At 47.7% G+C, this 24,890-nt stretch overlaps 1 protein-coding gene across 1 annotated transcript; it reads right to left on the bottom strand.

Annotated features, from left to right (window-relative positions):
• Window positions 1-15,597: 15,597 nt before the first annotated feature.
• On the bottom strand, window positions 15,598-17,475 carry LOC306816803 (olfactory receptor 14I1-like; the record flags this gene model as incomplete). Its single annotated transcript, XM_079333263.1, has 2 exons — window positions 17,340-17,475; window positions 15,598-16,553 (listed from the first exon to the last, which is right to left on the bottom strand). Exon 2 carries the CDS (start codon window positions 16,528-16,530, stop codon window positions 15,598-15,600), a length of 933 nt encoding a protein of 310 aa, XP_079189389.1. The 5' UTR covers window positions 16,531-16,553; window positions 17,340-17,475.
• Window positions 17,476-24,890: the final 7,415 nt, after the last annotated feature.

The raw sequence follows: 24,890 nt of genomic DNA, 5'->3' as shown, positions 1-24,890 counted from the left end.
CTGTGAAGGCACTGGTATTTCCTGACCTTCTCATTGCCAGCAACTTTCAAGGAGGAGTTGGAGTGCTTGTATCTGACTGTCATGTTCACCATGAATGCCTTTCCTCCTTTGACAAATATCAAATCTGGCTTGTGTAGCTTGTTGTAATCATCTCTTGAAACACAGTCCAGTTCTTCTTTTTAGCAGCTCACAGTTGTGTCTCTTTGTGCCTTTATTCCTGGTGTTTTGAGTAATTGGACAGTTCCCTATGATATGGGCTGATGTTTCATTATCAGCACCACAATATTATCAAGTTTCCACAAGTACCCCTGGCCAGGACCTCTCTCGTGGGGCAGACATTGACTCTCAACTGTAGTGCAGTTACCAATTTTCTATGAGGTGTGCTTCTGTACCTGGTTATCCACCAATTACTGATAGTATCATTTTCAAACTCCTCAATACCGTGGCCTTGGGATAAGAGTAATTTTTGATATGATATATGATATGATATCATATGATATACATCATATGCTTTGGGATACTTGGCCAACTCCTCCAAAGTAGTTTACATGTTCCAAGAACTGTTTAGCACGGCTCCTCCTCGGGTTTGCCTTTTTAGAGCCTGCACATTTCTTGGCTGTGGTTTCAGTCTGTTCTTATTATCACCTCCAGCCTGGGCTTCGGTCCATACTTGGTGCTGATTGTAGCAGGGGACTTCATCACCTCTCCATTGGAATCCCAACCAAGCAGGCAGTTCAATTCCCACAAGCATGACTATATCAGCTATTTCACTACTATGTTTAAGTTTAGTTCATAGTAGAAATAAAAACCGTATCTTTATAGCAAAACTGCTATAACATTATACATACAGCATGCATGTTAATATTTGCAAAAAAACAATATTATAATATGGATTTATATCATGCTGGACATTTTCCAGCCCATTCCCAGTTCAAAGCAGAGGGAATAAGAAAAAGAAAGAGCAGCCCTGACAGAATCCCAGAAAGATGGTGATGAGAAGGGGCCCAGCAGGGTGAGACACCTCAAACCCAGTGAAGGTGCAAATGAGACCATAGGAGCACAAACTACGAATTTGATTGAACATGCATTTGATTGAACTGGAAATGTGAGGTAGAGAAATAGGAAAGAGAGAAAAAGAAAGAGGGAAAAATTGAGGCTGGGATTGGGCAGCTGCTGGGAAGAGCCACAGAGCACAGCGCCTTTCACCAGCACACCCAGAGCCCAAACTGAACTATTTGCTCAGTGGTGACTCCCCAGAGAGTGACATGAAAAATGTGTTCCTCTTTGTGTTGATTTAAAAAGGTGTAATACAAGAAAATAAGAGACAAATAGTAAAGTAAAAGGTTATAATGGCTGGGAGTGTGGTATTTGGTTAAGAATACACTTTTTTTGAGGTATATTTTTTGAATTTATTTGCTTCTTGTATATTTATAGACTTACTGTATATTTTCAAACTGTTTTATAAATCATATTTTATAATTTCGGATTTGTTTTAAAGGTTATTTTATGAGTTTCGTTTTTAAGACCATTTGTGGGTTTTTGTTGTGGTTTTAATTTATTTTTTTTTATAAGTTTTGATTTGTGGCTTTTAGTTTTTAGAGACGGTTGGTGCTGGCAACTGGTATATTAGCAATAGGTGTTTCTAATGAGTGTGATTTAATTAAGTAAGTAGTTTCTTTATTACAAATACTCTTTATTAACCTATGTTACTTTTAAAGAAAACTGTATTTAAAAAATTATTTTAACACTACACATACAGTATTTCTCCGAATATTCAGGAGAAGCCAATGCCATAACATGTATTTGTAGCAGCGGCAGAGCCGCAGCGCCCAGCGCTCCCCACTCCCACCCCACCTGCGCCACCCCCTCGCATCCAGCGACCCCCGGGAGCGGAACTGGGGCTCGGGGGGAGGGGACGGAACGGACGGATCTGCACTGGGGGCCCCGAGCCCCCTGCCCAGCCCTGTGAAGTGCGGAAAAACTCTCTACACCGCACAAAATAAGGTATAAGAGTAGGAATGTATTTATTCAGCGCTGAGGGGGATAGCTCCTCCAAAACCACGCACACCTTTGGCGACCTGCACCTCTCTTTTTATTCTCTACAAACTAGAATTGCACAATACATCTAATACATATTCATCGCCTCTCCCGCTACATATTAAAATTAGCAACAAGCCTCTTTCTGCTCCACACTGCTCCTTGGGAAAAAGTAAACAGTTTTCCTTTCAGTTGAACTTTTCATCTTGTCTCCTAGCACATATTCTTTTTACTCCTTTGCCCATCTTCTGGACTTTGATACCAGTTTTCCTGGGTTCAGGGATCTGGAGAATCCCCCTTATCCTGTGGTGCCTTTGTCCTTGCATCCTGTTCGCCCACCCCAGCACTTTATCTTATACTGCAGCCCTGCTCTCCCCTGTTCTTGTAAGCACCATAAATTCCAGCAAACATACGGTTTTGTCAGCCCCCTTCTAGTCCAAGCATTTCTCGATGCTCGATTCCTAACTCTCAGTTGCTCTGTCTCCCCTGCAGGCTCAGGGGGTGCTGCCCCCTCCCCAACAGCCGCTGCTGCGGCGGCCGTGGGGCACAGGGGGTGGCAAAGGGGGGTCCGGGATGCGAGCGGGGGAGCAGCGGGAGGAAGAGGAGAGAGGGGAAGGGGAGGAGAGAGGAAAGGGAGGAGCAGGAGCAGGAGGAGCAGGAGAGGAGAAGCGGGCGCAGGCGGAGAATCGCGGTGCTGCAGGGCGAGCCCGCTGAGCCCGCAGCTCCGCTGGCCCCGGCAGCATCGCATTCCTGCATCCCGCGGGTGAGCGCGGAGGGGAAGCTCGGCCCGGGGCTATCGCGGCAGCTCCGGCACGGCTGGTTGGGTTTTGGATTCTTGGGGGATGGGGGGTGGAGTTTGTGCCTCGCAGATTCGGGAATCGAGTCCCGAATGTATTTGGGTGTCCTTGGGAGACGTATTGCTTTATTGATGTGAGGAGGGGATGTTTCTGGCTCTTGCAGGAATCCAAAGCTGAGCCGTAAATGCTCCTTGGGGGGATTTGGAGGGGCCCACGTGGCGATGGCCCGGTCCCGGCGGGGCGGGACATCGGTTTTGGGGATCCCCGGGAGAGGCGGGGGATGAAAGGCGGGAGCCCCGGCGTGGGGAGAGGGGCGACAGCAGAGCTGGGGGACCCCCGGCAGCCTGGAGGGGAGGTGGAGCCGGGAGATGAGTGGGGTGCGGGCCCCCCGAGCCTGGAAGGGCTGGCAGGGAACGGGGGAAGCCCCGAGTGCCTGAAGTGGGGGGATGCTGGAGAGGGGGACCCTGGGACCTGAGTCAGGATCAGGGCAGGGTGAGCCCTGGGACCCACAAAACTCCCTCAGCGTGCTTGAGCAGGAGCCAGGAGAGGGGGAATCCCCAGGAGCCACGGGTCCCCATCAGCTCTGAGAACAGGAACCCCCATAACCACAAAGTGAACACAGTGTGAACAGGGATCTTCTGGGAGAGTGTTTTTGGGCTCCTTCATGATTTTTGGAGGTTTTTATGGACACCAGACAGCCTGGGCATTTCTTGAGATGCACTCAGACAGCAGGACCTTCAAAGCCGTATCAATCACTTTGTTTTTCCCCCAAACCAAGATTTTCCATTCCCAAGTCTTATGCAGATGGAGGAAAAGGCTGTGAGGAACAGGAAGATGCCCCTGGACAGCCAGGCAGGTGAGGAGGAAGTCACTGCCCCTTTCCCCCTCTGTCCTGCTGGGAGGATTGGGGGCATCTTCTCCTTCTGTCTGGCACAGAGTCAAATCCCATCCTCTCCTTGTCCTTCCCCCACAGACAAGGAGCTGAGGACGGAGACCATGGAGGACAAATCCCCACAGCAGAACCTCGTGGAAGAGGCTGTTTGCAGCGGCTCCACAGTGCAGGAATCCAACAGGGAGGAAAAGCCACGGAGATCCCGCATAAGGAGGGGCTGCAAACGCAGATCATGGGGATCTGAGGAGGAAAGACCCAGCCTGGGCTGGGCAGGCAGCCAGAGATGTGGCCAGAGCTCTGAGCTGAGGGTCTATGAGCAGCTTCAGGATGGCAAAAAGCCCCTTCAGTGTTTGGAATGTGAGAAGAGTTTCCGCACGAGCTCTGGCCTGGTCCGGCACCAGATGATCCACACTGGGGAGAAGCCCTATGAGTGTGGGAAATGTGGGAAGGGATTCAGAAACACCTCAGATCTGATCAGGCACCTGACAGTGCACACTGGGGAACGGCCCTACGTGTGTGGGGAATGTGGGAAGGGATTCAAGTGCCCCTCCGGCCTGATCCGCCACCAGAGGATCCACAAAGGGGAACAGCCCTACGAATGTGAGGAATGTGGGAAGAGCTTCAGTGTGAGGTCCAGTTTGACCCGCCACCAGAGGATCCACACTGGGGAACGGCCCTACAAATGTGGGGAATGTGGGAAGGGATTCAACCAGAGCTCCAGTTTGCTTTGCCACCAGAGGATCCACACTGGGGAACGGCCCTATGAGTGTGGGGAATGTGGGATGAGCTTCAGGATGTGCAGCAAACTCACCCGTCACCAGAGGATCCACACTGGGGTACGACCGTGTGTGTGTGGGGAATGTGGGAGGAGCTTCAGCCAGAACCACAACCTGATTGTCCACCAGATGATCCACACTGGGGAACGAGCCTATGTGTGTGGGGAATGTGGGAAGAGCTTCATCCAGTACCACAAACTGATTGTCCACCAGATGATCCACACTGGGGAACGACCATATGTGTGTGGGGAATGTGGGAAGGGCTGCAGAACCACCAGTGAGCTGATCCGCCACCAGATGATCCACAACGGGGAATGGCCCTACAAGTGTGGGGAATGTGGGAAGGGATTCAGAAACACCTCTGAGCTGATCCGCCACCAGAGGATCCACACCGGGGAACGGCCCTAGCAACTGTGGGGAATGTGGGAAGAGCTTCAGGCACAGATCCCACACTGGTTGTCCACCAGAGGATCCACACCGGGGAGAAGCCCTATGAGTGTCCTGAGTGTGGCAAGAGGTTTCAGAGGAGATGCAGTCTGCTAAAGCATCGGCAGATTCACATAGAGGAGAGGAGAGGCCCTTCCGCTTCCCCTAGTGCAGGAAGGGCTTTAAGAAAAACTCCACCATCGTCACCCACCAGTGGATCCACACCAGGGAGAGGCCATAACAGTGTCCCCAGTGTGGGAAGAGCTTCTCCCCGAACTCTGCTGTGACCCAGCACCAATGGGCACTGGTAACGGAAGCTCTGTGAGTGCCCCATGTGTGGGAAGAGGTTCCTGTGCTGCTCCAGCTCCATCCCCTCTGTTGGGCCCCGTTAGATGCTCCCCAGTGACCCTCGTTGGGCAGAGCCTTGGTGATCCATGGTCTTGGTGATCCATGTTGGGAACTCACCTGGCTTGTGGTCTCCACTTCTTCCTGGCTCTCTGTGGGCACCTGGACTCAGCAGGCAAAAAACCCACTGGGATGCAGACTGACATCAGGAATTCATTTGGGACAGTGGATTGTACTTTCCACCCTGTGAGAGTCCATGTGAGCCTCTCATCTGTTTCTGCCCAACGAGCCTCGCCTGAGGCCTGCGCTGGCCAGGGATGGGAGGAACGCCAAGTGACTGTTCCGCAGGTGATGCCTACCAGGACTGGTTTCTCATGAAACCTAGTCACGGGGAGCTGACTCAACAAAGCTCCCACAGATGGAAGAACAATGGACTGGTCCGGCACGGGCTGCCCTTCATGTGTTCATAACAACAAAGATGGTTTGGTGTGCCTTGAAGCGTCCTGTTTCCACCTGTTCCTCAGTGTAACGAGCTCCACATACAATAGTCCATAAATCTTCCCACCTTTTGGCCACAAGCCACTCACTTTGGGAAAGGACTATAAAAGTGAGTTTCTTAGAGGAGACCCCCGAGATCTCCCCAGACAGCAACAGACATCTATTGGCTGGCTCCACGAGGATTCGTCTGCCCGTCTTGGTAGCTATAATCCCAACACCCTTTTCTCTCTCTTTCTCTCTCTTTCTTTCTCTCTCTCTGTCCCCCTATCACATTTTGGTTGGCACTAAATAAAGTGCATTTCTGTAGACGTAAACTGGTTTTATCCCCTGCTGTGTCTTTTGCGCTCTGAGATCCATAAAAGAACCAGTCACAACTCCCGCACGTGTTGGGTGGATCGTGACATTATTTGGTGTAGTTGGCAATTGGATTCCCGATACTGGGGGAGTTGGGGTTTCTGTGCACTTTGTACCAGGGGAAGACCTGTGCCATTTCAGCTGCACCTAGTCTGTCAGTGCCGTAAGGACTGAACAGTGTTAGAAAGCAAGGGAGGTGGTATTGGGTTCTTCCCACAATCTGCACACAGACCCAGGTGGATTTAAACTCCATTTCAGTTATTGGAGAATTTTTGAAAGGATCTCAACTGAGCAAAAGATGGGACTTGTGTTTTTTGTTGTTTGCTGCTTGCTGTAGTTGAGGAGACAATCATTGTGCAACTAAAGAGATCCTCCCAAGCAGTTTGGTCTCCTCAGCCACCCAGGGAGGAGAGGGGATTGTCCCCAGCAGAAGTCTGAGTGACAAGTGTTGACCTCCGTGAAGTGGTTTTTCCCCTTCGCACATAATCGTAACTCAGAGGTTACAGTTGTTGTATAATTATTGTATTTGACTACTTGGGATCACGAAGAGACAAGTGGTTTTTGTAGTTAAGTTAGTGTCTCCCAAGTAGTGTGTCCTCTTCACCCGCTCCAGGGGAAGAGAAGGCATTCACAGTTTCAGATGTGCTTTTTGTGTAACTTTAAGTGTGTCTCCCTGAGAGTGGTTTTAGTCCCTTCGTAAAAATGTCTGAAAATGATAAAGCTGCATTTTACGCTTTACTAGCTAAGTATAATGCCAGACCCTCCCAAGGGGGGGAAGACTGGGCACACAGTAATTGGTTTAATTTAGAAAATGTGATTGATAGGATACATTCTTTGCAACATGAAACAAAATTCAAACTGAGCAAGAAAAATAAAACCACACTTTGCTCAGTTCTAGGTGCTTGTCTTTCAGCTGCTGTAGGAATCTCAGTTTTAAACGAGTGAGTGAGGAAAATGCAGTGATAGACTCCTTGCAAAAACTGGTGGAAGCTTTGCAAAAACTATTACCGGAGGAAAGAATCAGGTATCGAAACTCTGCAAAAACCAACTAGAGCAGGAAAGAAATCACAACTATTTGCTACAACTATCACATGCCTCACAACATGCAGATACACCTAATGAAACAAAAGGAAACATATCACATAAGGCAGATAACCCACAGAGAGAACTAGTACACATACAAATTGAAGGGAAAATTGCTGCCTCTAAATGAGACCACTCGTTAAAACGGAATATAAATACCTGAACAATGAGGTATTGACCCCCACATAACCTCCAAAGAAATACCAAACACTGCTACTGAATTGGCCAAATTAAGAAAGAATACTCATGTCTCTCCAAGAATCTGAGACTGAGTATGTTTTTAGAGTTTCACTCACTGGAGGAGATCAAATTAAATTAAGGTGAACAAGAAGCCAGTGGCTACTGAGGGGCTGGAGTTTTCCTTAACAACTGGAAACTCTCGTGTTCCGTGGTCTCTGACACAGCGTGCAGCCTACTTGGGCTGGGGGCTTAGCTCCCTAAAAGAGGTGATCCTTAGCCTAACTGGCACCCCAGATCCAACTCCTAGAAAACATTCATAAAGCTGCCTGCTTGCAAATTATACATGAAATAAAATTCACTGCTGGCCATAAATCACCTATGCAATTACCTGTAAATGTAAAACAATACCCTCCTTCTCACTGGTGCCAAAAGTAAGATCAAACCAGGTTATACAGGACTTGCAAAACTCCCCTGTATGGCCAATCCAAAACCCAACCTGACACTGTAGCTGTGTACCAATACATAGATGATGTATTGATAGGAGATAAGAAAAAGAAGAAGTGAGGGATGTGCAACAGAAAATAATTTCACACCTAGAAAGGCCCTAACTTGCAAATTGCCTCAGAGAAAAATTCAAAAAGCTTCTCAGGAAGTCGAGTTTTTGAAGACAGCCACTACTGGGACTGTCCCCCATGATGGGGTGGCCCAGAAATCCTCAGTAACAGAAGGAACTGTACAAATATGGCAATAAAAGAAACTGAGAACTTGGGCAACAGTGATAACAAACCTGCCTCAATAATTAAAGTAGCCTCTGCTTTCTCCCCCAAACACTCTTTGCTCACTAATTCTTCATTCACTGATGCTTCTGCTGAACAAATTATTGCTGTGGGATTGGGTGGGTCTAGAGTTGGGGTGCTGATGGTTTTTTGGGGTGTTTTCCAGCTTGAAGTGCAGAGTGCCTCCTTTGTTTGCAACTACACTGACTCTTATGCTGTGTTTAAAGGAGGTACAGAGTGGCTTCCTTCTGGGCAGCAAAATGATTGGGAAGTTAACAGAATTTCTGTCTGCATAATTCCATCATTTTAACCTCCTGCCCCTTTGTGGCAGATTCTGTTGTGTTTACTTTTCACAGAATAATACCATGGAACGTGAAGATTAATTACTGAATCCCTCATCAAACCTGAATACAGTTATGGCACAGGACTTTAACAGTTGTGTTTTATTTTGTGAAGATTCAACATCAAAATTGAACTGTTGTACAATTTTCCCTCAAAAAATTATGTGTGGGAAAAACAATACAAAATATAAAGGGGAACTCAATATTAATGTTGCAATATCCACTACCCAACCACTGGTTGTGCTGAAGCTAAAGATTTTTTAAATTGGACCCTACATAATTAAGGAAAACTGGACAACAAACAAATATTGTTTCATCCAATGGGGTCCCTATAAACAAGTTTAAATTATGATGCAGAACAATGTTTTCAGAAATTCAGCCAAAATGTTCACCTTTTTTACAAACTTTGTTTCAGGGGTGGACCACCTGGCTGTGGAAGCGGAGTGCTTCCAAAAATGCATGGCAAGAAACATAACCGATGTTGTGGGAACAGGATTGGGAATTTTAAATAGCACTGATTCAGAGGTATTAATGAAAAATGGTTTGCCACCACCAGAGGACCTGACCAAATTAAAACAGCTTCTGCAGTCCTCTTTAAAAGCCCTGGGGATGCAACAGTGGTTATTATCAAACATTTTACCAAATTGGGAAAAGGCAAATGTAAATGATCAGAAATTGATAATTGATGCTCTTGGTACTGCTCAAAACAACATCTCCTTAGCCCTCAGCTGTATCCAGGCACAGCTTTGGATGCAAACAGTTGTTGCCTCAATTATAAGGGAAGGGGAAGAAGGCATCTTCCCTACTGAAATCCGGACAGTAATTTGGGACAACGCTAATGATTTTGAAAGGAAGTTTCAGTCCTGGTGGAATTTGGTAAACTTTACCTACAACCCCAGCACAAACACAGCCACAGCCTTTGTGTTGACAATACGCAACGCTTCAGTGCATTTGATATACCCCATCATTGCATTAGGATTGAATCACAATGGAACTATTCTCTATCCTTTCGAGCATAGAGGATGGGCCTGTCAAATTGATGAGAAATGGCAAATTGTTAATTTGGAATCTGGGTTGTTCAGGAGCAACAGGGTTTTCATTGTGAAAGCATGCCATTGTGGCCCAAAACATCTGTTAGACACACAGCAAAATATCTGTCATTTTGAAATACACCTTGATGAGACTCCTGCAAACAGTGCTGGTGTACATAGGAAATGGATGTGTGTGTAAAAACTGCTTGCAACTTAGTGTTTGTAGGAAATGTAACAGTGGATCTAAAAAATAATTTAAATTTCTGTGTTTGTAATTTGACCATGATCATGGGCTGTGACTTTTCCTATACTGCTCCAGTTATGTCTTATCACCTTTTGCAATCCAATTTTACACTGATTCATCAGTTAGTGCCTGCTCCCATCGGGATGAACCTCACTTTGATAAAACAATTGTTGCTTCACCAGGACTTAATTGGGATCTTGGGAAAGATCAAGAAAAATGGACAGAAGACCCTGGTGACAGTTCATCACAATGTGAAAGAAATACATCGGGTTTTAGAAAGGGTAAAAGGGGATGCTGAACTCAGGTGGTGGGATACTCTTTTTGGGTGGTCACCTACTGCTACCGGCATCCTAAACAAATTGTGTCATCCCATCGTTGTGCTATTGATTTTGGTTTTGATCAGTTTTGTTTTGTCAGTCATTCTATACATTCTGAATTGGAGAATGGTAAAACGGGTGACACAATTGGCATCAACAGTGGAAGCACATAATTTGATCACTACTCCAATTGCTAAAGACACCCCTGAAGTTATTGACACCAGACAAATTACACGAGCAGTAAAAGTCAGGCCTTTAACAGCAAACTGATTAGAATTATTTGTTGCTTGTTATAATTGGTATGATTAGTTTTAGTAAATGTTAATCTTTTAATTGAAAATGGTTGTGGAAATAAGTGTTTTTAATCATAAAACATATACTGATTTCTTTTAATTTTAATTGTTTGAATGTCATTTTATTGATTTGTTTTAATTCTAATTGTTTGAATTTTAATTGTTTGGATGTTATTTTATCGATTAATTTTAATTGTTTGAAAGTTATTTTAGCTAAAAATTATTTTAATCAATTTGATGTGATATTTTTACTTTATTATTTTCCTGTTATTTTCCTTCCTTTTCCTTTTCCTTTTCCTTTTTCCTTTTCCTTTTCCTTTTCCTTTTTCCTTTTCCTTTTCCTTTCCTTTTCCTTTTCCTTTTCCTTTTCCTTTTCCTTTTTCCTTTTCCTTTCCTTTTCCTTTTCCTTTTCCTTTTTCCTTTTCCTTTTCCTTTTCCCTTCCTTCTCCTTTTCCTTTTCCCTTTTTCTTCTTAACCCTGGTTTTTTGTTTTCCCTTTCCCTGTTCTTGGGATACGCTACCAATGGCGGGTCCTGAAGATGCTACAAGGTCACAACATCATGCTGATGGAGTTTCTCAGCGACGCTCCTTGGTCACGGGGTGATATGAGAGTCCGTGTGAGCCTCTCGTCTGTTTCTGCCCAACGACCCTCGCCTGAGGCCTGCGCTGGCCAGGGATGGGAGGAACACCAAGTGACTGTTCCGCAGGTGATGCCTACCAGGACTGGTTTCTCATGACAACTAGTCACGGGGCGCTGACTCAACAAAGCTCCCACAGATGGAAGGACAATGGACTGGTCAGTATGGGCTGCCCTGCGTGTGTTCATAATAACAAAGATGGTTTGGTGCTCCTTGAAACGTCCTGTTTCCACCTGTTCCTCAGGGTAACGAGCTCCACATACAATAGTCCATAAATCTTCCCACCTTTTGGCCAGAAGCCACTCGCTTTGGGAAAGGACTATAAAAGTGACTTTCTCAGAAGAGACCCCTGAGATCTCCCCAGATGGCAACAGACATCTATTGGCTGGCTCCACGAGGATTCGTCTGCCCGTCTTGGTAGCTATAATCCTGACCCCCTTTTCTCTTTCTCTCTCTCTCTCTGTCCCCCTATCACATTTTGGTTGGCATTAAATTAAGTGCATTTCTGTAGAAGTAAACTGGTTTTGTCCCCTGCTCTGTCTTTTGTGCTCTGAGATCCATAAAAGAACCCGTCACAACTCTCGCTCGGGTTGGGCGGACCGTGACTGGCAGCCAAAAACTCTGCCCATTTCTGTTCATTGCTGCTCTGATGAGGATGGATCCTCAGTGACTTGGAGGATGATGATGAATTTTACAACTCCAGAGGCCTCTTCTTTCTTGACTTCTTCAGTTCAGGAATTCAGCAAGACAAACGCTGATAAACATTTTTTCAAAGAAGGCAAACAAGAGAAGCCCCTGGGAATAATTTTAGTTTTCAATTATTTTGTGGTTAATTAGTCAGATTTCAGAAGTGTATTCAAAGTTAATAAAATATGTTGAAATAATGGAGAGAGAACTGTTTTGTCTTGTCTTTTCCTCTTTCTACATTGATATCAACAATGTCCAATTGATATTGACCCTCAGCACTTTCCAGTGCAGTCTGAATAGATATGAAAATCAAGATCCTTGAAGAATGACCATAAATAACACTTTGTCCCTACTCCTTCCTCACCATTCCCCTCATCCAAGCCCTGGAACCCCTATGGATCAGGAATGGTGTGACCAGCAGGACCAGGACAGTCATTCTTCTCTTGTGCTCAGTACTGGTGAAGCTCCACTTTGAGTGCTGTGTCCAGTTCTGGCCCCCCCAATCCAGAGAAGAGCAACAAAGCTGGTGAGGGGTGTGGAACACAAGTCCTGTGAGAAGTAGCTGAGGGAGCTGAGGGTGTTTATCCTGGAGAAGATGAGGCTCAGGTGAGACCTCATCACTCTAGAACTGCCTGGCAGGAGGGTGCAGACAGGTAAAGGTGAGGCTCTTCTGTCAGGGAACAATGAAAGGACAAAACAATATTGTCGTAAGATACACCAGGGTAGTTTTCGGCTGGACTTTAGGAAATATTCATGAATAAAAGGGTGACTGGGCATTGGAATGGGCTGCCCAGGGAAGTGGGTGAGTCACTGTCCCTGGAAGTGTTTCAGGAAAGACTGGATGTGGCACTGAGTGTCATGGTCTGGGTGACAAGCTGGTGTTTCGTCACAGGTTGGACTAGATGCTCCCCAAGGTCTTTTCCAGCCTGGGCGATTCTGGGATGATTGTGACACTGCAGGGCCCTGGGGAAGCAAGGGGCCATTGTGATACTGCAGGGCCTCATGGAACTGAGAGGACCAGAGTGACACTGTGTACATCATCACAACACAGAGCCAAGGGGCCACTGTGACACTGTGGGGCTACATGGAAGCAAGGAGTCCATGGTGAGAGTCTGGGTCTTCATGGAATCACAGAGGCCACTGTGACACTGCAGAACCAAGGAGAGTCCTGTGAGAGCCTGGGGCCCAATGGAATCAAGGGGCCATTGCTCTACTGCAAGAACTCTTGGAACTGAGAGAACAATTGTGACACTATGGTGCCCCATGGAACCAAGGGTCCCTGTAACACTGCAGGATCTTGTGTAACCAGGGCTCCATTGTGACACTGCAGCACCAAGGAATTCATGGTGACACTCAGAGGCCTCATGGAACCAAGAGGCCACTGGGACACTGCAGGGCCTTGTGGGTCCGTGCAGAGCATTGTGACAGAGCAGGACCTTGTGTAATGATGGGACCATTGTGACACTGCAGGGCCCCGTGGAACCAAGGGGCCAGTGCTGCTCATCAGGGACTCCTGGAATTAAGGAAACATGTTTGACACTGTGGCCCATCTTGGGACCAAGAGGCCATTGTGACACTGTGGGGCCTATGGATCCAAGGGACTTTGTGACACCAAGGGTCCCATGGAACCCAAGAGACATTGTGACACTGGAAGGCCTCATAGAGTCATGGAGACCATTGTGACAGTGCAGGGCCTCATGGAAGCATGGAGACACCAGGTTGGCTGGGATATTTCATCTGCGCATGGTAGGAGGGCTCTGCAGAGGGATCTGGACAGGCTGGATCCATGGCCCAAATCCAACAAGGTGAGGTTTAACAAGACCAAGTCCCAGGTCCTGCACTTCGATCACAACAATCCCTGTAGTGCTACAAGCTGGGGACAGAGTGGCTGGAGAGCAGCCAGGCAGAAAGGGACCTGGGGGCACTGATGGACAGCAGGCTGGAGATGAGCCAGCAGTGTGCCCAGGTGGCCAAGAAAGCCAATGGCTCCTGGCCTGGATCAGGAATGGTGTGGCCAGCAGAACCAGGGCAGTGATTCTTCACCTTTACTCGGCACTGGTTGGGCAGCACCTCGAGTGCTGTGAACAGTTCTGAGCCCCCCAATTTCAGAAGGACATGGAGGGGCTGGAGCATGTCCAGAGAAGGGCAAAAAGGCTGGTGAGGGGTCTGGAAAACAAGTCTTGGAGGAATAGCTGAGGGAGCTGGGGTTGTTTATCCTGGAGGAGGCTCAGGGAGATGAGGTGTTGTCAGGGCACAGGTTGGACTTGATGATCTATAAGGACTTTTCCAGCCTGGCTGGTGCTGTGATTCTCTGAAAGCACCCCTGGAGCAGTTGCAGGATGAGACCTGAGACTTCTTTTCACAAGGTCCAGCAGCCCAGGTCCCTCAGCTTCTCCACACAGCCTCAAAGCCCATCCTGTCAGTCCTGCAGAGCCTCTCCAGCCCCTCCTCATTGCCCAGAACAGGGGGCCCCACACCCAGACACACCAGCCCAGATGTGCTCCCCTGGCCTGTGGTGCCTCTGACCAGGGAGTAGCACGAGGCACTGCAGGAGCCTGCAGACAATTCCTGAAGCACTTGTAGGATGATCCTGATCTCCAAGGAATGTTCCCGTGGTGCCAATTTAGGAACTGAAATAGGGAGTGTGTCCAGAGAGGAAAGGACCAACAGGGATGGGCTGTTTGCAGGGGAGGGGACAGGATTGGGAAAGAGAAATATGAATCAGGAATGAGGAAAGAAAGCAAAGGTGAAGAAGGAAAGGAAATGCTCAGGGCAGTTTGAGGGTGGCTGCCAGGCAGCCCTGACTGAGCAACGTCTGCAATGGGACAGGAAACTCACAGCTCCTGGGAACAAGTTTTCTGGCTGACTTCAGAGGCCACGATAAACCTGAGTGGTTTCCCTGGTGTCCCCCAGCCCTTGCTGGCCCCAGGGGTGATGGCATTTGTGCTCACTCAGCTCCATCTCCCCACAGCAGCACCATGGGGGTGCTGACACCTGCTCTGTGCAGTGCAAACAGGGGCTCCTGAGCCAGTGCTGCTGTGTCTGTGCCTGCAAGGATGTGGCACCTGTGTGAGCTGGGGGAGAGTCCAGGGCTGCAGAGGGGGGGATGTTGTTTGCAGGTACATGAAGATGCTCTGGGACACTGCCCTGGGCTGTCCAGCGCAGTGGGGATGGATCAGCCCCTGCTCTGCTGCTCCTTGCCAGGGTCTCCCCCTTGCAGGGACCTTTCAGAGCACCAGCCATGCTGTTTGCCCCCAGCCTGCCCATGGCCAGCCTGGGGCTGTTCATGGGGGTTTTCTCTGCTCAGCATTGGCCTGGCCAAGTGTTCTGGAGAGAGCCTGGGCAAGGAACCTTGAGCCCCCAGACCCTGCCCTGAGGCATCAGCATTGCCCCAGCAGTGCTCATGGCCTGTCCCTGCTGCAGCCCCAGCACTGCCACCCCCAGGGCTGTGCCCAGCCCCGAGAGCACTCAGGCCCTGCAGCAACACGAGGGGCAGGAGGGCAGCGGGGCAGTGGCACGGGAGCAGCACTGGCAACACCAAGTGCTGCTGCTGCTGGGCACAGCTGCTGTGCCAGCACTGATCTGCCCCAGCTCTGCACACAGACATTGCTGCTGCAGCTCCAGAGAAGGGAAGAAAAGGGATCTATCTGGGGTAAACTTTGCTGGGAGACAGATCCTTTATTTTGTTTAAAGCCACCAAGAACACAGCCCCTCATTGATACAGTCCTTGCCACCAGAAAGGTGGAGAAAATCCACGTAAGAAATGGCATTTCTTTATAGACTATAATAAAAAACAAAATTGAAGGAAAAAAAACTCACAACCAAACCAGAATTATCAAATATGGCTTTTATTACAAGTGATTTTCAGAAACTTGGCAGCAGTTTAATGTTCCTGAAAGCATCCCATCATCAGTCGCCACACTTCAGCCTTAAGCTCCTGGTTCCTCAGGCTGTAGATGAGGGGATTCAGGGCTTGAGGAACCACCGAGTACAAAACTGACACTGCCAGATCCAGGGATGGAGAGGCGATGGAGGGGGGTTTCAGGTAGGTGAATATACCAGTGCTGAGGAACAGGGAGACCACGGCCAGGTGAGGGAGGCAGGTGGAAAAGGCTTTGTGCCGTCCTTGCTCAGAGGGGATCCTCAGCACAGCCCTGAAGATCTGCACATAGGAGAAAATAATGAATACAAAACAACCAAGTGCTAAATAGATGGAAATTACAATGAGCCCAAATTCCCTGAGGTAGGAATTTGAGCAGGTGAGCTTAAGGATGTGTGGGATTTCACAGAAGAACTGGCCCAGGACATTGCCATGGCACAGGGGCAGGGAAAATGTATTGACTGTGTGCAGCAGTGAATAGAGAAAGGCACTGGCCCAGGCAGCTGCTGCCATGTGGGCACAAGCTCTGCTGCCCAGGAGGGTCCCGTAGTGCAGGGGTTTGCAGATGGACACGTAGCGGTCGTAGCACATGATGGTCAGGAGTGAATACTCTGCTGACATGAAGAACATAAAGAGAAACACCTGTGAAGCACATCCTGCATAGGAGATGTTCCTGGTGTCCCGGAGGGAATTGTGCATGGCTTTGGGCACAGTGGTGCAGATGCAGCCCAAGTTGCTGAGGGCCAGGTTGAGCAGGAAGAAGAACATGGGGGTGTGCAGGTGGTGGCCGCAGGCTACGGCACTGATGATGAGGCCGTTGCCCAGGAGGGCAGCCAGGGAGATGCCCAGGAAGAGGCAGAAGTGCAGGAGCTGCAGCTGCCGCGTGTCTGCCAACGGCAGTAGGAGGAAGTGGCTGATGGAGCTGCTGTTGGACATTTGCTGTGTCTTGGAATGGGGATCTGTAAAAAAAGCAATTATGGAATTGTTCAGTTTGGAGAGGACTTTAAATATCCCAGCTTAGCTTGGTGGCAGTTTCCCCCCACTGTCTGCCCAGGGCTCTGCAGCCTGGAGCTGTCCCTGCCAGCAGCTGCTTCCATGTGCCCAGGGCTGGGCCCTCCCACTGCTGCCAGAGCCAATCCAGTCCTGGGGGCTCAGCTCTGCTCTGCAGACCCCTCCCAGCATAGGGCACTGCCCAGGGCCAGCTCTGTCATTGCAGGTTCTGTTGGCATCATCACAGCAGCCCTGAGGTGGCTGGAAAAGCAACTCTGGTGCTGCCTGTAAGGGACCCTGTGATGATATCTGTCACTGACTACTTTATTGAGATTTGAGAGAATTTTTAAAAATGTTTCTCATTCTGAACCAAGAGATGAATATCAGTGTGCAATTTCCCATCCAGATTAAATAGCAGGATTTTCCCTTTTATGCAGCCCCTGATTTGCTGTGCTCCCTGTATAGTCTACTTAAAAATGTTCTGCAGTAAATGTCATGCTTGGAGCAGTCTTGAACAATGCAGCATCCTCACCACACAAGGAGAACACTTCCAAGCCATACGAGCTCTTTCCTTCCACCCAGACCCTGTGCCCCAGTGCTGGGAGCAGCTCCCCGGGCTGGCTGAGAACTGTCCCTGGCTGGCAGCAGAGTCCCTGCCCCAGCACAGTGCCCTGGGCTGCAGGACCCTGCTCTGCAGCACAGCCCTGGGCACCCCTGGCTGCTCCACACAAGAGAGAATCATAGAATGTACTCACAGAGTCTGCAGGCATTGGGATGTACCAGCTTTAGGAGATCACTGCAGGAGCTGCAGCTGCCTTGTCCTGCAGCCAGAGGCTTCCTGTGTCAATGGCTGGGAGTGATTCTGCCCCAGTCACTTCCCAGCATCTTCCCAGAAACAGCTGATTGAAACTCTCTGTGCCTCTGTGCTGTGCCCGGGGTGGCTGCAATCAGAGCCCCAGCCCTGCTGGGCTCTGAGAAGAGCTGCTCAGCAAGAGAAATGTGGTTTTGAAGCTCTTCTTGTTTGCTCAGGTGACCCTCTTCACCAGGAGCCCAGCCCAGCTCAACAGCACAGACACAGCACAAGGAATTTAATGACCCTCTTGGGGGGTTGTGCTTACGCCCTGAACATCTGTCCCTGAGAGGGAGGTGTAGAAATCTCTCAAGAATTCCAAGTCAGATTAAAACTCCAAAGTTGCTTGAAGTTTTAATGGGTCCCAGGGAGGAACAGAAGTGCAAAAGTGTCCCTATGTTCCAGTCAGAAGAGGAAATTGTAGGCAGAGATGACAGGTGGGGACAAAGAGAAGCCAAGTCTTGGTGCCCTGGGGCACAGCAGGGTCTGTGCCACCAAGGGCTCTGAGGAGACACCTTGTCCTGAGCCACTGGGGCCTCCTGGCACAGCCCCAGCAAGGCTGGGCACTGTCACCCCTTGTGCTGCCCTCACCATCCCCCCACACCCCAGTGGCCTCAGGGATCTGCTGGGACCAGTCCCTGGGGAGCCTTGGTCAGGAATGGCCCTGGGGGCTCCTTCATGCTCCCAGGGACTGCAGGTTTTTTAAAGGACTTTTGGTTTTGCTTTTGCCTTGGAGTCTCTGAAAGCTTTGTGCAATTATGGCCTCCAATTACCTGCTTTCATTAGTCTCTTGAGTGGCTTTGTCAGTAATGATACTCAGTGGGACTCAGTAATGTTTCAAGGTACTCAGGTGTTTTTTAGGTACTTGGAGTTTCCCATTTGACACCAACTCTTTAAGTAGTTTATGCAGTCATGGCCACAATTATCTGATTTAAGAAGTCCCTTGAGAGCTTTGTATTGACACTCACTGGGGCTCATTAATACTTTAAAATACTCAATGTTTTAAAGGTACTTAGGATATTCCTTTCCTCTCTGACTCTGAGAGGTTTTTGGGCAATCCTGGACTCCAATTCTCTCCTCCAAGGAGTTCATGAGGAGTGACGGGGATGGACATCAGTGGGTCCCATTAATGCTATGAGACACTTTGAGATTTTCTTCTGACTTTGACTCATGGAAAGGTTTGTGCAATCTCCTCTCAGGCCCTGAGGTTCAAGGGTTCAGCTCCAAATGCACCATGGGGCTCATTGGAATCAAGCAAGTCCTGACAAACCATGACTCTGCCTTGATTTCCCTCTGGTCTGGTGCAGTTCATTAGGAAGGTTGCCTAATAGAGTTAAGGAGAAATATTTCAAAGAGCTTCAAAGAAATGCACATTCCTATTTTAATGGATGTCTTTTATTTCTGTTCACTTTAGAGCAGAGGTGATTGCAGCATTCTGTGATTGATGTTCATCCAGGGTCTCTCCTCAGGAGGTCTGGTCAGATCAGAGAAGCTGTGCCTTGAGATCTGACCCAGTTTGGACAACCTTCCTGCACATTCCCCATCCTCCTCCTGTTCGTCCGCACTCACCTGGGGCCTGCTTTGTTTGGAGAACATGCTGCACACAGCCAAAAATAAGTTTTCTCCCTTTTTTTTTTCCTCTCTATTTTAAGCAATCTAAAACTCTTGAATTTTCTCATTCAAAAAAGATACTTTCAATTAGTGTGGCAGCCGAAGCTGGAAGAGGTTCCCCTTTCCCAAGGCAGAACCATGAAAGCAATTTTTTAGACCTTTGGGCTCCTTGATTCCACAAGGCCTTTTTTTTTGTCACCATGGACTCTTGGTTCTGTAAGGCTCTGTAGTGTCACAATGGATATTTGCTTCCGTGGGGTTGCACAGTGTCATAATGCTCTTTTTGGTTCCATGAGGTTCTGTGCTGTCACAATGGAGATTTGTGTCCATGGGGCCCCACAGTGTCACAATGATATTTTTGCTTCCATGAGACCTTGATCTGTCACATTGACTTTTGGTTCCTTGAGATTCTGTACTCTCAACAATGGTCTTAGTGTCACAACAAACCCTTGGTTCCATGACATTCTTGAGTGTAGAAATGGAATCCTTGGTTCCATGTGGCCTCACAGTGTCACCATGGTCTCCTTGGTTCCACAAGGCCATTCAGTGTCACAGTGGCCCATAGGTTTCATGAGGCCCCACAATGTCACAGTGGACCTTTGGTTCCATGAGTTGCCCCCAATGTCACAAGAGTCTTCTTGGATTCACAGTGTCAAAATGGTTCCTTGCCTTCACACAGCCCCGCTGTGTCACAATGAACTCTTGGTTCCATTAAACCCTACAGGGTCACAGGGATTTCCTTGGTTTCGTGAGGTTCTGTAGTGTCACAATTGGCGTTTGGTTCCATGTTACCCACAGGGTCACAGTGGTCTCCTTTTTCCTGTGGCACCCAGCAGAATACCTCACTGTCAGGGCCAAATGCCTGGGAAGAAAGAGGAGAAGCAGACATTTGGAGTGATGGTTTTTGTCTTCCCAGGTCACAGTGATGTGGGGTGGGGCCCTGCTGTCCTGGAGATGGCTGAACACCAGCCTGCACACAGAAGGGGGAAGACACAACAACCTCTGTCCATGGAACTGCAACAACAGAGAGGTCAGGTTTGAGAGGAATGTTGCATTTGTCTTTTCAAACAAGCTGTAGATCTGTTGGTAAATAGAGTTAGCACTAAGAGATAAAAGAAACAATGGGAGGCATTCCACTGATTGATGAATGGGAAATAAGATTTGCCTTTACAAAAACCCTGTAGGTTTGCTGGTAAATGAAATTGGATATCGAAACATGAAAGAAGCGATGGTGGGGGTGGGGGGGTGGAAACTATGAATTCTGTAAGAATTAAAAATTAAAAGGGAGGGCTATGCATTAGAGAGGAATCTCAGGCGTCAGGTGTTCCGGGAAGTTTGGGCTTCTCAAGTACCTCAGCCATTGGGGAAAGAGAGAGGGAAATGCAGCCAGGAAAGTAGGATAAAAAGGAGGCTGCGTCCTCCAAAAATTTGAGAGATCCCAGGAGAATGCCCCATGGCCTCTCCCTTTATTCAAAGAAAGCAAAAAGGACTCCTCTGTCTCCTTTTTGGACATCAATCTCTGGTGTTTGTGGATTCATTTTCCTTACAAGCTGAAGGTTAGGCTTAAAAGACTGTCACCAGCACAGGAAACATCAATCTGAGAGGAAAGATGTGTGCTAATGTCTTTACAAATCATTTGATGGGTGAAGGGATTGGTGTTAAGACCTTTGAAATGTGTTGTAATGTTTCTACTGACTTTGGGCAGCAGGTTTGTTACCAGGCCCAGACAGCTTGGCTCCTGAAAAAGACAAGGGTCTGCACAAACCTGAACTACTTAATTTGGGGGGAAATTCCAGGTTCGAGGGGGAATATGGGGTACATGCATTGGGAAGACCGTACCTTCTTAGTACCTTGGGCCATGGGTAAAGGAAGAGGGCAACGGTGGCCAGGAGTTTAGGATAAAGGGAGGCTGCACCCTCTGAAAGCTCGAGAGAGAAAGCACGGTGAGCGTGTACCCAGGTGAACTCTCTCCCTTTATTCAAATAAAGTTGAAGGTGCGCTCTGTCTCTTTTTTGGACATAAACCTGTGATGCTTATGGATTTTCCTGACAGTGACAATATGGAATCTCAGGGAACCAAGTCTCCACAGTTTCATGGCACAGCCTGGAACATGGAACATGGAGCGCTGGAGACCATTATGTCACAATGGGAACCAATGGAACAATGACGCCATGGCAACACTGCAGGGCGTCATGGAATGCAAGAAATCCTTGGAGATGGATGGAATGGAAATTCATGGAACCAAGTGCTCACTGTTTTACAGCAAGGCCTCATGGAATGATGGAGATCATTGTGTTGCAATGGAAAAGCATGGCACAAAGGCTCCACTGTGACCCAGAAGGGCCTCATGGAATGCAAGAGATCATTGTGATGCACTGGAAAGCCATGTAAACAAGGCTCTGTTCGGACAAACCTGGGCCTGATGGAACCAAGGAGACCACTGTGATGAAATGGAATCTCAAGAAACCTTGGGTCAATTGTCAACACACCAGGCTCTCATAAAACTAAGGAGAACATTGTGATGCAATGGATTCTCATGGAACCAAGGCCCCATTGTGACAGTGCAGCCTGATGGAAACCCGGTGCCACTGAGACATGTCCAGCCTTGGAGGAAGCAAGTGTCCACTGTGACACAGCACAGCCCCGTGAATCACAGGAGAGCGCAGTGACACCATGGGATCTTGGGGAACAAAATGTTAATTGTAAACAGAGCAGGGACTCATGGAAGCCAGGAAACCATTGTGATGCTGCACTTTGTCACAATGGGGCCCTGCTGTGTGAGTATCCATTTCCCCACAATCTGCTGGGTCCCATGAGGCTCCACTGTGTCTCAATGTCCCCTTGCTTCCACAAGCCATGGCACAGTCCCAATTGCTCCGGGTTCCATGAGGCCATGCTATTTTCAGAATTGACTCTTGCTTCCATGAGATTCCATTGCATCACAATGGTCCCCATGTTTCCATGAGGCTGTGCTGTGTCACAAAGGACATTGGATTCCACAAGAGCTGGCAGTTTCCCAATGCCAAAAGGGTTCCAGGAGGCCGTGCCGTGTCACAATTGACTGTTGCATCCATGAGGTTCCATTGTGACACAGAACTCTCCCACACCCCATGAGGCCTTGATCTGCCACAATGGTGTCTTGTTTCTACTATACCTGTCCAAATTTCCCTGGCCCCTGTGGTCCATCTGGCCCGTCTCTGTCAGAATTGACTTTTGATTCCATTGCATACAGCACTCCCTATGTTTCCATGACCTGCCTGTGTCTCAACGGACACTGGATTCCACAAGAGCTGGCAGTGTCCCAGTGGCTCTTGTCTCCTATTCGGCTCCACTTTGTCAAAATAAAGCCTTGGTTTCTAGAGATTTCACTGTGTCACGATGTTCTCCTTAGTTTCCTGAGAACCTGATGTGGTGACAATTGACCCTTGGTTCCTTGAGATTTGATTGCATCACAGTGGTCTCCTTGGGTTTATAAAGCCCAGGTTTGTCACAACAGTTTCAGGATATTCCATTACAACATAATGGTCTCCAACACTCTATGAGGCTGCACCGTGAAACAGTGGACACTTGGTTCCATGGGATTCCATTGGGTAACAATGTTCTCATGTGTTCCATTAGGCCTGTCTCTGTCACAATGGACACTTGCTTACACCAGCCCTGGAAATGTCCCATTGGCACCTGGGTTCCATCAGGCCCTTCTGTCTTGAAAATTTACCTGTTCTTCCAGTACATTCCATTGCCTCACAATGGTCTCCTTGGTCCCATGAGGTCACTTTGTGTCACATTGCAGCCTTGGGTTCTCGACGTTCCATTGCCTACACAATGGTCTCCTGTGTTCATTAGGCCTAGTATGTCACAATGGACACTTGGTTCCATGAGCAGCGGCAATGTCCCAGTGGCACTTGTGTTCCATGACACCCTGCTGTGTTACATCTGACAGTTTGTTCCATGAGATTCCATGGAGTCACAATGGTCATTTGGTTCAATGGGGCCCCGCTGTGTCTCATGGCCCCTTGCTTCCATGAGCCATGGTATGGTCCTACTTGCACCTGGGTTCCATGAGGCCATGCCATGTTCACAATTGACACTTGCTTCCATGAGATTCCATTGTGTCACAATGGTCCCCATGTTTTCATGAGGCTGTGCTGTGTCACATGGACACTGGGTTCCACATGCCCTGGTGATCTACCAAAATAAGAGTATTGGTCTAATACCGATACTCAACTATGATGGACAAAACACTCTTTAACAATTTAAAGTTAGAAAGTGTATGTTTATTCAGGGCTGTGCAGTAGCGTGAGGTAATCCTCTAATACGCACTGCAAAATCACAAGTGATCAGAGAGTCTATTTATTGACGAAGGACTTAAATGCATATTCATAATAACAGCCCCTTCCATGCCCACTTCCTATGGTAATTAGCTTGAATAGATATTAAGCATACGTGATTGACTTCTTAAATTAAAGTACGGGATCATTTTCGTGGGGTGGGTCTTAACAGGAGGAAGTAAGGTGAGTCTTCCTCACCCTAAAATTTTGACCTTTTCTATCAATGCCAATACGAATGATTTCTGGGGATAGTCCAATTTTCCAAAGAATGGGTTTCTGGTTGCATTGTCTATGTTTCTTTGGGTCTGCTTACTAGTTTCATCTTTTCCCATTGTAAGCACAGCTGAGAGAACATAAGATGAGAGACAATCATTTATTTAAGATTCAGATAACTACCTCAAGCCAGGTTTTCTTTCTAGCTTCTGACTTTTATTTATTTTCAGCAAGGTCTATCTATCATTTTACTTTTTAATTAATTCTAGTAAACAGCTAACTTTTAACTACAATCCTAATATTTCTAAGATTAGTGTTTCATTTCTCACTTCTTCTTTGAAATGAGTAATTTATTTTACTCAATATGGAGTAAAATAAATGTCTTCATCTATCTAAGACACATGGCAGTGATCTCTTAAGACCAAGTCATAAGTCTTTGATAGCGATGCTAAGTCTGCCACTTGTAGTATCTTCCTGTTGGGGGTTGAATGTTTTTCTATTACTGTGTCAATTTAAAGAATTTTTCCCATTATCATGCTAACAGAGCTTGTCGGGTTACACCCAGGACCTTTGACGACTCTAGACAAAAGGGGTAGGTGGGAGCGGCTTCCGGAGGGGTTACTTGTGTTTCCAGTGAGCGGAGCCGAGAGGAGGACCCCCCCATCTCCAGCCACGCGGCCAAACACAGGAGAGCCAGACAGTCTGTGATCACCTGCCCTGCATCTTCCCTGCTACAGCCTCCTACCTCTGAGGACACAGCTGATCACCTGTCACGGTGTGACTAGAGGGTTTGCCAATTTTAAATATTTAATTTCCCTTATAGATAGGATTTAGGAGTAAAGACAATGCAGTCTTAAAACTCAAAAAAAGGTACAAGAAGAAATTTATTGAAATGAAAAAAAAAATTATTCATAATAACATTCTTAGATTATTCCCTCCTCCCTTCATTCCACATTTCTTACCAACTACATACAGAGAACACTTCAGTCAGTTATCCACTCAAATAATCATTTCAGTTCACTTAAGAGAGAAAAGTTCATTTTTCTGCTTTAGACTTAGGGGGTGTCTTCACCTTCAGAGTCTGCATCCACTGGTGACATACAGAACAATGAATTTTCCTCTCATTCCCACAGTCCTTCCAGAGCCCTGTTATGGGTTACGATGTGCTACTTTTACAGACAGGCTACTGAAAAAAAATCCTCTTCATCTCCTTATCTATCAAATGTCTCTGTTCATGTTCCAGTCCCAAAACAGAGAGCTCAATTTCTCGAGGCAAAAAAGAGTCTTCATTTGAAGCATACATC

This window comes from Erithacus rubecula (assembly GCF_903797595.1).
Source record: "Erithacus rubecula genome assembly, contig: scaffold_88_arrow_ctg1, whole genome shotgun sequence".
Taxonomy (NCBI): Eukaryota; Metazoa; Chordata; class Aves; order Passeriformes; family Muscicapidae; genus Erithacus; species Erithacus rubecula.
This window is presented reverse-complemented; position numbering and strand designations above follow the sequence as displayed.